General features: G+C 44.5%; 1 protein-coding gene across 6 annotated transcripts in view; it reads right to left on the bottom strand.

Annotated features, from left to right (window-relative positions):
- slmapa (sarcolemma associated protein a) overlaps positions 1-11540 on the bottom strand; it is a 36549-nt gene extending 25009 nt beyond the window's left edge. Inside the window, exons 1-2 of one of the 6 annotated variants that reach the window (XM_061833052.1) lie at positions 10879-11539; positions 9756-10363 (exon numbers count right to left, since the gene is read on the bottom strand). In XM_061833052.1, coding sequence (XP_061689036.1) covers positions 9756-9953 — 198 coding nt within the window. In that variant the 5' untranslated portion in view covers positions 9954-10363; positions 10879-11539. Of the gene's footprint in view, positions 1-9755 lie in introns of all 6 variants that reach the window. The other 5 variants (XM_061833053.1, XM_061833054.1, XM_061833058.1 and 2 more) reach the window with 5 other exon arrangements.
- Between the last annotated feature and the right edge of the window lie 614 nt (positions 11541-12154).

Raw genomic sequence — 12154 nt, 5'->3', positions numbered from 1 at the left:
CCATCAGTCCAATGTTTGTCTTATGTGTCCTGCGACTGAGGGTAGGTGGGCACGCCAGCCCCAGTCTCCCCCAGTCACGCGTGACCCTATCGAGAAAAAGACAGTTTAGAAAAAGGATGGGGAGTCTGTCTAAATTTTCTGAACTTCTTCTGTAGCATGGATGCCACTCGACTTCACACACTGGCCATGTTTTTCCTTGAGAAAGCAAACTACACCTGAATGATGATGAGACGTGAATCAACTTTTTACCTTATAAACGCTCATGCCCATTATGTGGAAATTCTCCACATTATCGCCTTAGTGACCCGTCCCCCTCCCCTCCCCTCCCCAATAAGCACTGTCGTAAACATCGCACCGATAAAGGTTTACACAATAACACGGACGCCGTATCGCCTCTCCTCGGATAAGAACGACGGCACAAACGTTGCAAAACACCCACGACAAAAACCACAGCCAGCCGCAGCGCGTGGATGTCAAGCACATACTTACAGAGGCAAGTAAAGACATGAGATGATGCGCAAAGGGCAGTGGACAAACACAAACACACAATGAACGCTCTGATGTAAGCGGCGGATTGCGGTGGCGGTCCTGGGGGGGGGGGGGGCTTCACCCGTCAGCTCTTCATTGTGACTGAAAACAAGACAGCGTTGATCTACTGGAGAAAGCCTCTCTCACGGCGAGGAGAGAGAGACTTTCACTGATCTCACCATTCATCAGACTGCAGTGTGCTCACCCGCAGCGCACACACACACACGTACCTCTTGTCCCCATGGCAACCTGGAGACAAGGAAGGAGGGACCTAACTTGCATCCACCAAAGCCTCACACACACACACATTATCCACCAGAAAAAAAAAAAAAAAAAAGAAAAAATTCATACAGCTTCATAGTCTGACACTTTAGCACACATCCTCATGCACACACATTATCCGCTGCTGTCGAGCAAGAGGCGGCCCGCCAAACGTTCATCTTTTAAACATCGCCCGTTTTCTACTCCACTCATCTCGTCCACGCCGAAGTTCAAACATGCACAACGCCGACTTCCGAGCGTCACAGACTCCGCTTGGCCGGAGCGCTTCATTTTCCGACTGCGCTGGGTCTCCTCCCCCAAAAATAAAGACACAGGCACAATTCCAACCCATACACCTTTTTATAAATACAGACAATTTATAGTCGTTTTCAATGAACCTAAGGTCCGGCGCACGCCGAGCGACACGGCCAAAACGGACTCAACTGGACCATCGTGGAAAATAAGCCAATTGTACCAAGGGACTGACCACCGCACACCTACAAGTGAGCTGCAATGGAAAAACCGCAACCCCGTATTGGGTTTTGAGGCTCCACATACAGCACATGGCTTATTTTTTAAATAGAACCACAAAAACATGGTGCTATTATCATTTTTTTCATCACAAGGAAAGAAAACACTGACAAGAGAGCATTTTAAGAATGTGTAGCCAATGATCAATTGCCCCAATTCGCTGAGTGGACTTGAGCATTTCTGCAAGGGAGCCTCACCACGTTCGCACGGGTGTCACCTGCGCTTGGAACACAGAAGTTTGGGCGGGTGAAAGGTCATGTGTATTTTTGATTGTGAGCAGCATCTGTGACAGCGTCCACCGGAGATTCAAAAACCCAGTGTCCAGCCACTCACAAAAACTAGTTGCTGAAACCGGTATTAAGTCAGTTCTGGACACCTTGCTCAGTGTAAATCTGGTCTCACATTTTTGAAACACAAAGGACAATTTAGTCTTCAATGAAGGTTTTTGTAGCATTTATGTCGGCAATTAGAGGCATGCAGTTGTTCTCTTTTGCAGAAGGCACATTGCACTTTGCCTTTCTTCAGGGTGAAATTATGCCAACTTCAGGGATTCTCTCTTTTGTGCACTCTTTCCTCCGAGCTGGGCGCCATTCTCTCAACTTAAGGCTTAAGAATCCCCACAACTGTCGGTCCATGGTGAAAAATTACCACTGTGACGCTTCTCGGCAGAAATATGGCTTTAGGTTTTTTGGTAATCCAACTATTCAAGTTATTTGAATAATTAATGAAGAGCAGTTAGCAATTTCAATGAAGCTCGCTTGGTTTGGTAACATTGAAGACAATTTTCCAGTAACGTGAAAATGAAGTGCTGTCACGAATGCATCGCTTGTCAACCCTGACTGGCATATTTCATCTCCTCCGGCTTTCATACTTCGACACCCACTCGCGGGACATTTCTGTGGGATCTTACAGATGGCCTATTTTCCTTCCTGCTATAAGCACCAAGTTCATCAGTTTTTCATAAGCGCCAGTGTTTTTATGTCGGAGGTCCAAATAAGGGAATGACACTGTACATACCTCCTTTAGTACAAATCACCCCGTGACTTCTTCGGTCTCTAAACAGATCATGTGATCCACTTTTAAAGACCGGAAAAAGATGCGAGTGGAAAACCTTCAGCCTGTCGTATGTGTGGCCGCACCTGAAGCTCAAAACTATTTCCCGACTCATCAACTGGCGGCTGCGCTGATGACTTAAATACACAACTAAAACAGCCAAAGTGTGTTTAAAACGTCCCGTGACAAAAGAAAAGCCATGGTGCCGCGTGCCAAAAACAAGTCAAATCACAGACAACAGTTTGACACTTTATCCAGCTTCAGTGGTTGTATTCCTCACATCTCAACATTTTGCAATATATCAACGTTTAAGGATAAACGGCATGACAGTATTAAAAACACTGTCAATGTTCTCAGTACAAGTTAACACACGCTGGGCTGGTATTCGAGTTCCTACAAAGAGCCAAGTTGATAAGGCTAACAGCTCATTCATTCATTCATTCATTCATATGGGGCTTAACTTCTAAGTGTCCTCAGCATTCCTCTCATAGGACAAAAACACGCAGAAATTAACAACAAACTTGTACAAGTGGCGAGGAAATTGGACAAATTGATTTATAAATTCAGCGGTGGATCCCGCCACGTGCTGAGACTGTACTAGGGAGATGCCAACAACTCAAAACATTAAGCTGAAATATGAAAAAAGTTGGAGCGCGTTAAAACGTTAGTGAAAAGACTGCCCGTGTGTATGACGGCAAACGGTTTGGATCATAGAACAACAATTTAAATACGTCCGATGATAATTGCTGGAAACATGCAAGGACTCAGACCTCAGGTGTGGGGAAAAAGCATTAAGGTTTTCCATTTTTGGGGCGCGGCTAAAACTTCAGAGTCTGGCATGTGCCCCCCTTCCCCCATCCATAGAAGAAGTTGAGTGCCTTTGTTCTTATCAAGAGCAAATGTGACGTACAGTTAGTTAAGTAGCTAAACCAACACACCCAAAATTAACCTACCCTGCAAAGAGTTTGCTGGCGTGGCCGCTTTTGAGTGCCTGGGTGGCAACAGAGGGCGGAAGAGGGTGTTAAAAAAAATACAATAAATAAATGTCCGACTTGTGAGCTAGCGTGTGCAGCGAGGACTCGGGCTGGAGTGGGCGCTTTCGAGCGCCTCACTGTAGGGATGCGGAAAGGCCCCACGACGAATCAGAGGCTTAAAGCGGATACATTTTGGCGGCTCCACCATATAATTACGTGTAGATATAAGAAAGATGCAAGATGACGTAGCAAGTATTTTTCCAGGTCGTTGCAGTGGAATTTGATTGACAGTTTACATTCAAGCAGGCTGTGGTTTCTGCGCATTCAGTGCACACGCCCAATGTTTGACAAGTGATTTTTTAATGATTATGAAATCTCTTTTTTTTAACTTTGGTGGTTTTCTTGATCATTCAAACTGTTGTGCAGTTGTGAAAATTACACCTCTGCGGTGTGTCAAATTTAGATTTTTTTTTCTCCACACTTGACATCGACTTTAAATTTCACAGCCCTCGGGATTAAGTGACAAGTTTAAACAAAATGGTCAAACGAACGGTAAACGCGTCATACACGTACAGTTATGTACACTAAAGTTCATGGAGCTTCTCTTTATTGCAGTTTGTCATTTTCCAGCTATAACTGGTGTGTGTCAGGACAAGTGCAAGGTAAATTTGCTTGTCCAAAGTACAAGCGTGCAGAAAAGTTAATGTGGTGCAAAGGATCAATGCTCAGTCAGCAATGTGCCATTTTTACATGAACAAACAAAAATACAGGCTATTATGTCCTTATGGATAAATATTGCTCGAAGACGTTCACGTCCCGCTAATCATCATTACGTCTTCGCAGAGGATTAAGCGGGTTTGATCTGGTCTGCTGGCACGTGGACGAGCGAGTGACGCCGGTGGTCCTCAATCTGCTTTTAATCTGATGCGTACCTGCCTGAGCTCACCACCGAGTGTCTTACTGGCAGGCTTCAGATTCCCCCTGGGAACTAAAACACATCAAGCATTATGGCTGTATAATTATATTGTAATCATATCTATATATATTGGTCCTGATTATTCTTCACGATGGGGAATTTTTTTTTTATTGCACTACCTTTCAACAAACAATCTGGAACACTTTTCAGCACAGAATTAATCTTTAAATTGAAAAAAAAAAGTAACATACCCCAATGGATTGCAACGTTATGGAAGCAAACGCAGTCAATAAATAAAACGCAACAATATGAGGCTGTAAGCTTATCGATGCTGTTGCTCTGCTTGATTGGTCAGTCGTTGCGCGGTCACATACTGAAAAGAACGCCACCGTTGTGGGGAGTTTTTTTTTTTTTTTTTTTTTAAGACGGCCGAAGTCGAAGGACTCAAATTGTTAATAGTGTCCAACCGTGGCACAACACCTCTTTGCCAACATGCTGAGAGGGCACACTTCAAAATAAAAGCTTTATATATGCCATTTTTTCATTTTATTTTCCAAGTTGACAACCGAGAGCAGTGCTGCCCCTTAATGAAGTCTTAAAAATACGTCTGCCCCGTGGTGGCTGGCTGACTACAGCGCTGGCAGTTATGCAAATGAAACACTTTTCATATGCAGGAGCGGCCACATTTTAAACGTAAAAAAAAAAAAAAAAAATAATTAAATCACAATCACAATGAAATTTTGTTCGATTGTGCAGCTCAATCAGGCATCATCTAAATTGCGGGATCGCAAACATTTTGGGTCCAAGGACTCCTTATCAGGAAGACCACCCCCCCACCCCCAACGAGGGCACCCTCCATAAAAATGATGATTAAACATAACTACCGTGTGCACCTAAAACGCCATGTTTTGGTTTTTGACGCCGTTTACGGCTGAAGAAAGAGAACGACGTGACCAAGCGATTCACACCTAATCCAACTGTCACTAGTAGTTTTTTGGTTGTTTTTCTCTCTTTAAGCATAAAAAAAACACCCCCAAAATGAGATATAGTGGCCATACTGCGAGCTACGTGTACCATTCCGCCCATAATATTTGGTGACTTGAGCAAAAAAAAAAAAAGAAAATTAAGGAGCCTAGCGGAAAGCAATTAAGGCAGTGAATATTGTCGGAGACATATTGCCCATTTATACCTCACAAGATCAATCATTGTCCACAACCTTTTGACCCGACACGTGCTTAGAAGCCTCAAATATAAAAAAGGGGCTTTGCCCGTCCTGAACAATGTTACATGACAAAAAAGCGTGAGCTGGCACAAACAGGGATGTCTGATTAATGCAATGCATCACAATCATAAAGTTAGGGATGAGTTTTTTTTTTCCCCACTGGCGTGCCGCGCTGGTCCATGCTTAGTTTAAAATGATACAATTCATAAGAAATCTTATTGTGGAACCCCAAGTTCCAGTTCCCAGGCTCCAGGCAGAGAATGGCCGCGATGCGCGACGTCGGAAAGACTTCGGCGGCGCATTTTCTTCCCAGCCCGAGGTCCCGAGAGTTCTATGGAGCTGACCGGGAGCGGCAGCTGGATGCTGCTTAAATAACAAGACACTTGATTATCTGAACGAGACCCTTCAGACATAAACGCCAGCAGCCGTGCTCCACTCAGTCGGGTCGAGCTCCCGCCACACAAATTGTTGGCAATTTTGATACTGTTTGGAAAGATTTAAGAAGCTTTTTTTGGTTGTTGTTGTTGAATGGTTAACTATTAGTGTTTCACACCAACATGTGGTGCAATTCAATTGCTCACAGCTAAAATGGGCTGGAGGAGAAACCAAACTCTGAACACTTTTTACCTTTCGTGAAACAAAGCATCCAAAAGACATTTGACACTACACCCATAAAAAGTCAACATTTATTCTGCGTCACTGTTCTGTCGAAACAGCAGTGACACAAACAAAGTAGACTTGGGAATCTTGCGCTTTAGGTAGGTTACTTGCACAGACCTGACCAAGTCCGGACAATGCTGTTTGGAAGATAATTCACAAGCGGGTGGATGTATTTTATTTTGATGAACATTTATCAATGTACTATGTTCTTACACCGAAGCGTAGCATTCCCGCCAAACAGTTACTACACAGTAAACAAATAAAAGTACATACTCTTGAGCTGGCCGCTTTGCAGATTTGGAGAAAGAGCATCGGAAATGTAAGCCATCCCGCTCCTGAGGATGAGCACCATATGGCCTCAAAATACAATTGCTCCTTTTTAAATCACCGAAAAAAACAGCTCTGATTTTCAGTTTTGCACCTTTTTGCTTCAAGAAAAAGCAAATTGCAATGATATTCTTTCAAACAAATTGGGCTTTGTTGATCCCTTCAGGGCTTCATTTTTTTAAAGCCTTGAAAAATGATCAAATAACAATAACAATATCAATTAACTGCCCAGGCCTGCTACTGATTAGCCTCAACTGATGGTTTACTTCCTTTCTGCACTCCAGGATCCAGGCACTGAATTTGGACTTAATGGAAAAAAAAAAAAAAAAATTCTCATTTAAGACCTTTTCTAAAAGACAACCACTTAGTCCAAAAAATATTGCTTATTCAAGAAGTGCTACAAAAAAAATAATGACTTATTCAAGAAGTGATTGTTAACATTTTCACCTGTAATGCGCGCCGAATGCCTGAGACAAGAATTACGACGTGGCTCAAGTGTCACACACCAGCAAGTCAGGTTTGGACGTCAAACCCTCCCTTCCTACCTTGTAAGATCGCTCGCCGTCGCATCAGCGCAAAGCGAAACTGCAGCTGATGTTATCAAATTCCCACAGTCCATAGTTATGTGACAAAACAACGTTCTTGCTGCAAGAGGAAGCTACGGTTATTGAGAAAACAAGCCACTACCTCCAGGGCGTCAAACTCGTCTTTGTCACGGGCAACATTGGAAGTACAGTTTGCCTCAGACAGCCGAGAGGACTGAAATCTTTCATCGCCTTATCATATTATTACATATGCAAGACAAACTGATGGACACCTAGTTATAAAATTTGAAAACAAACAAAAAAAAAAAAAAATCAAGATCGCTTGCAATATCTTAATTCATTGTTATGATTAGGAATTTTCATCAAAATACAAGCAAAAAAAAATCAAAGGTTGATCCACACAATGCGCCACCTTTGACACATTTGCGCTGTGCTTGCTTCACGTAGCCAGTGATGTGATTTCCGTGAAAAATGGTAACACCAGCTTGTATTTGTTTGTTCCCTTGCAACACTAAGCCAAAGAAATTCTGGTCATAAAAGAGAAAGAATATTATCTATCGTCAATACTGTGTTGTTGCATGTGGTGGCAGAGTCAAATGAAACATTTCCAAGTGTCCGCATGCCTCACAGTCGGTCTAATCCGAGGACTCCCTGGGCCTGTTGAACCTGTTCCGAGGAGGAGCGACGACAGATGCTCCACGACGGCCCGCAAAGATTACAAATGTCCGCTTTGGACCTCCAATGTGAGGATTTAAGACGTTCAAAATAATAATAATTAATTCCTTAATGAAGATTAAGCCTCAGTACAATAGTGAGCTTTTACAAGTTAAGATTTAAGGACATCCTCATTTCCTAAAAAAAAAAAAAAGACAATACTATTCATGTTGTACTTTCCAAAAAACAAAAAGTTTTAAAACTTTAAAAAATTATCAACATTTTTGCCGCCTATTTTCTGACATATTACGGATGAAAGCGCTAAGTGAATCATAATCCATTTACGGTTACATACTTTCCCACTGTAACGATGAACAGATTCCTGTACATTGCAGCAATTTGGATTTGAGATCAGCACAGCTTTTGAGAAGAAGAAAAAGATAAGTCCACTTGTCAGGTGGACCTCGCACAAGTTTAGGCCAATCACAATCGGACATATATTTGTGGCATGAAGAGGTACCGCAACTCATGCTTCGGGTGCGTCGCACTGACGAACGTGCAAAAGACGGCAGAGTTTAATGGAATGAATAGCAACGTCATCTAATCAACTTGAACTTGAAAGGAAAAAGCTAGATGCAAATTAATTTTTTTCCTGGTAAAAGAAGTCTACTCTTCCTTTTTGTAGTTCTGGCACTTTCCATGTCACAAAATACAATATTCTGTTGGTGTTCAAAGATCAGTCACAATCGCCTAAAATGCTGCTTTGCAAACGGCTCGCTCAATATACAGTAAAAATCCTGTACATACTGTATTGCCTTCATATGCTTAATATGCAAAAATGTAACAATTGCTGTGAGCGCTCTCGCAATGCCGTGCGGCATTTGTGCCATTGACCTGCAATTCAAATTTCAAAACGCAGCAACATAGTCGGCGACTCGCGACAAATAGCCGCAGAAGCCCACAAACTGCGCGAGAGTTCAGTCGGGTTTGGCCGCGTCGCGTGGTGTGCGGCGGGCCTATCGGCGCAGGAGAAGTCTGTTATGTCAGGTCAGAAACTTCACACTCGTGAATTCCCTTAACACACGGAGATGGTGAAGAAAAGGCACGAAAAGAGGCCGAATACTGCTGGTGAAAAGAAGATGACGTGTATTCAGTCGCATGAGATGTATGTACTTTGTTAAAATGGGTCGACGCAGCCCAGTTTGTCCGCAGGATTAATGACTCGCAGGTACTTTGTCAAGCGGGCATGACTTGAGTTGCAAAGATTTTGGCACACCAGTACATAAATCCCGAGTCGCTCCGGGCTTTGGTTCCTTCGGCTGTGCAATAATGAGGAAAACAGCATGTGTGTCTTTATTTAACACACTTGTCCCCTGGGTGCGAAGGACATTTCCTGTGTCGGCTTGAGATTATTTATCACCTTCCACAGCACAACGGTGGTTTTGTCTGCGCCGCAGGATCGAATGATGGACGTGCCCCCTTAAAGTAACTTCATTTCTTCAAGTTTAATCAAAAGTTGACACGCATTTGCCTAAAGGTGGAACTGTCTCGTGAAAAAAACTACTACTACTACTACTACAAGATAAAAGGAGAGAGCGTGTGTCTTAGTGACAGGCCTGCTGGTTATTAAAACATGACTCAAAACTATGAGCAGGCCATTTGTGGAGTTGCAGCCCACGGCAGTATTTGGGTGTCCTGCGTTGAAGGCTCCTTTCACACAGGCGCTTCTTTGCCCCCCTTTTATGGAGCATCATGATGGGTTTTCCTGGCTCAGCTGAGAACACCATAACCTGGCATGGACCAAATCAATTGTCCAAACAAAATTTTCCCAAAAACATGCGTTCACGGGGACTGGAAATTGTCCATAGGTGGGATTGTGAGTGCGACTCTTTTCGGTCTCTTTGTGCCCTGCGATTGGCTGGCAACAGGGTCAGAGTGTACCCCATCTCTCGCCTAAAGATAGCCAGGATAGGTTCCAGCACTCCCGCGACCCTTATGAGGATAAGCGGCTCAGAAAATGAAAACGAAATCACTTTTATGAGTAAAGTTTTCAGTGTATGTACTCAATTGTGACCTGGTCTTACCTTGCCACTCTTGTGGTCAAACCAGACCAGGGCGTGGTTTCTGGACAGCACCTTGCAGTCGAAGGTGGCGTTGTTCTGCGCCGGCCGGCAGCGAGCCACCGACCTGCCGATCTTGACGGGCTCATCCAGGTACACATGCCTCTCCTGGAATGGGTGCGAGTTGGGTCGGCAGGCGAACACAGCCAGCGCCGAAGGCATTGATTTGGGCTTGAGAGTGTGACTCCAACCGGACGCGAGGGACGGGTTTTCTTGATCCAGAGTGGCAGGCGTCTCGTTGCAGTCCCACAAACAAATGTCTGAGCTCTGGTTAGTCTCTTGCTTCTTTTAGAAGGGGGGCTGGGGGGGGGGCTGGGGGCGAGGCACTAACTAATAAACATCGTCCACTGCACACGGCTCAGGTAGAAAAAAGATGCCCGTCCGTGTGGAGAACCGCAGTAGAGAGAAGGCTGCCATGTGTCAGGACGTACATGACTGAGTAGAGAAGGGACAGTCTGGCAAACAGCCTCCGTCTTCCATCAAACTATTCCAGTACTGAAGCAAGGAGAGACTTGAGGTTCCTGCTGGACTTCAAATGGGATCTTGATTACTTTCGTGTGGCGAGCATAAATCTGTCCAGGGAAAAGTCAATAGCGTCTATTCCAGCGGTGCAAGGCTAACATTAACTGCAAACACCGTTCACTGAATTAAAAAAAAAATTTGTATACCTAGGTAAGGCGATTTTCTTTTTGGGCGCGGGGGGGGGGGGGGCGGATATGTAAATAAGACTGGTAAGATTTGCAATTAGCACTCCTATAACACCCCAAAAAAAAAAAAAAAAAAAAAAAAAACAACACTGAGGGTTGGAACGCACAGTGACAGAATCAAAATGTTTGCCAAATTGAGGCGTTAAATCACTTCTGTCCGTAACCCCCCCGCTGAATGAATTTAATTGAGGAAAAAAAAAGAGAAAAGACTCACTAGTCGGGATTAGCAGTACAAAGTGAAGGAGAGAATGCTAAGTGGATAGCTCGCGGGTAGTGAGGACAAGTGAAGCGCTAACGCGGTTAGCCTACTGAAGGCGCACTAACTTGTCCCCCGGGCCCCGGAAGGCTCCCTGCGAACCCTTGTCGACCATCTCGCTTACCGACTGGGAACGAAATGCCATGTTCGTCGCACTCTCGAGACGCTAATCCCCGACGTTCGGCCACTAGCGACTCGGGTGATCTGAAATAGCCTTAGCGGCTAACCGGCTAAGTGACAGTCGGCGGAAAAACAACTACCGGGCGGAGTTTCTTCTTCGCCGCCTCCTTGCTCGGATCCACGGAAAATCCCCAGAGCTTCCCCTCGCTCCGGTTGCCTCGCCTTTCCAACTTATTGCCTTCGCCTCGATGTAGTTTCCTGGTCGGAATGTAGAAGTTGTCCTCGTCCGCGAGTCACAGCGGCCGCCATCGTGTAACCAGAGTCGACTCGGGTGGTGCGTTCAAGGACCCAATGACATCAACTTCGGATGGCTGCTGACCTCATCAAATCCCACTACATATTTACGGATGGGGATAACAGCCATTCATCCGTTTTATGAGCCTCTTATCTTCACGACGGTCGTGGGAGTCCTGGAGCCAATCCCGGCTATCTTCGGGTCGGGGGGCAGGCTACGCCCTGAACTGGTTGCCGGCCAATCGCACGGCGCAAGGAGACAGACGACAGTCGCGCTCACAATCACACCTACGGGCAATTTAGACTTTCCGATGATTGCATGACCAAGTGGGAAACATACATTTGCAAACTTCCGGTCCATCGATCCCTCCATCAATCCATCCATCCAGGAGGTTGGGTGCACCCTGAACTGGTCGCCAGCCAATCGCAGGGCACATCGAGACAAAAAGCTGCACTCGCAATTACAATTTTAGGGGCAATTTAGAGTCCCCAATTAATGTTACATCTTTTTGGGGATGTGGCCTCGAGGAAACCGGAGTGCCCAACTAGAGAAAACCCACGCAGGCACGGGGAGAACATGCAAACGCCACACGGGCGGAGCCGGGTTCGAACCCGGGTCCTCAGAACTGTGAGGCCAGCACTTTCCAGTTGATCCACTGTGCCGCCTCATTCAAAATCGTTGCATATTAATACTGTACACTTACTTTAATCAAATGTTGTTTTAGACAAGCGTTATAATGGTTCAACTTTTAGCTGAAATGTAGACAAAAGAATATTAAATGTGAAACAAAATGCTTGTTATTCAAGACATTTACATACTCATTGTGTACACATTCTAAATTAATATTTAATAACCTAATGGAAATGGACAATTTATTGGCAGTAGTTGTATTGTAGCCAACTAGGATAGACAAACTGCACTAATGAAAAATGTTGGCCACCGTAAAGCTAAAGTTTAAGTTTTATTATTAGTATTGTTATTATTT

The sequence above is a fragment of the Syngnathoides biaculeatus genome, chromosome 10, assembly GCF_019802595.1.
Source record: "Syngnathoides biaculeatus isolate LvHL_M chromosome 10, ASM1980259v1, whole genome shotgun sequence".
NCBI classification, from domain to species: Eukaryota; Metazoa; Chordata; class Actinopteri; order Syngnathiformes; family Syngnathidae; genus Syngnathoides; species Syngnathoides biaculeatus.
The sequence above is the reverse complement of the archived record's forward strand: the minus strand, read 5'-3'. Positions and strand labels throughout refer to the sequence as shown.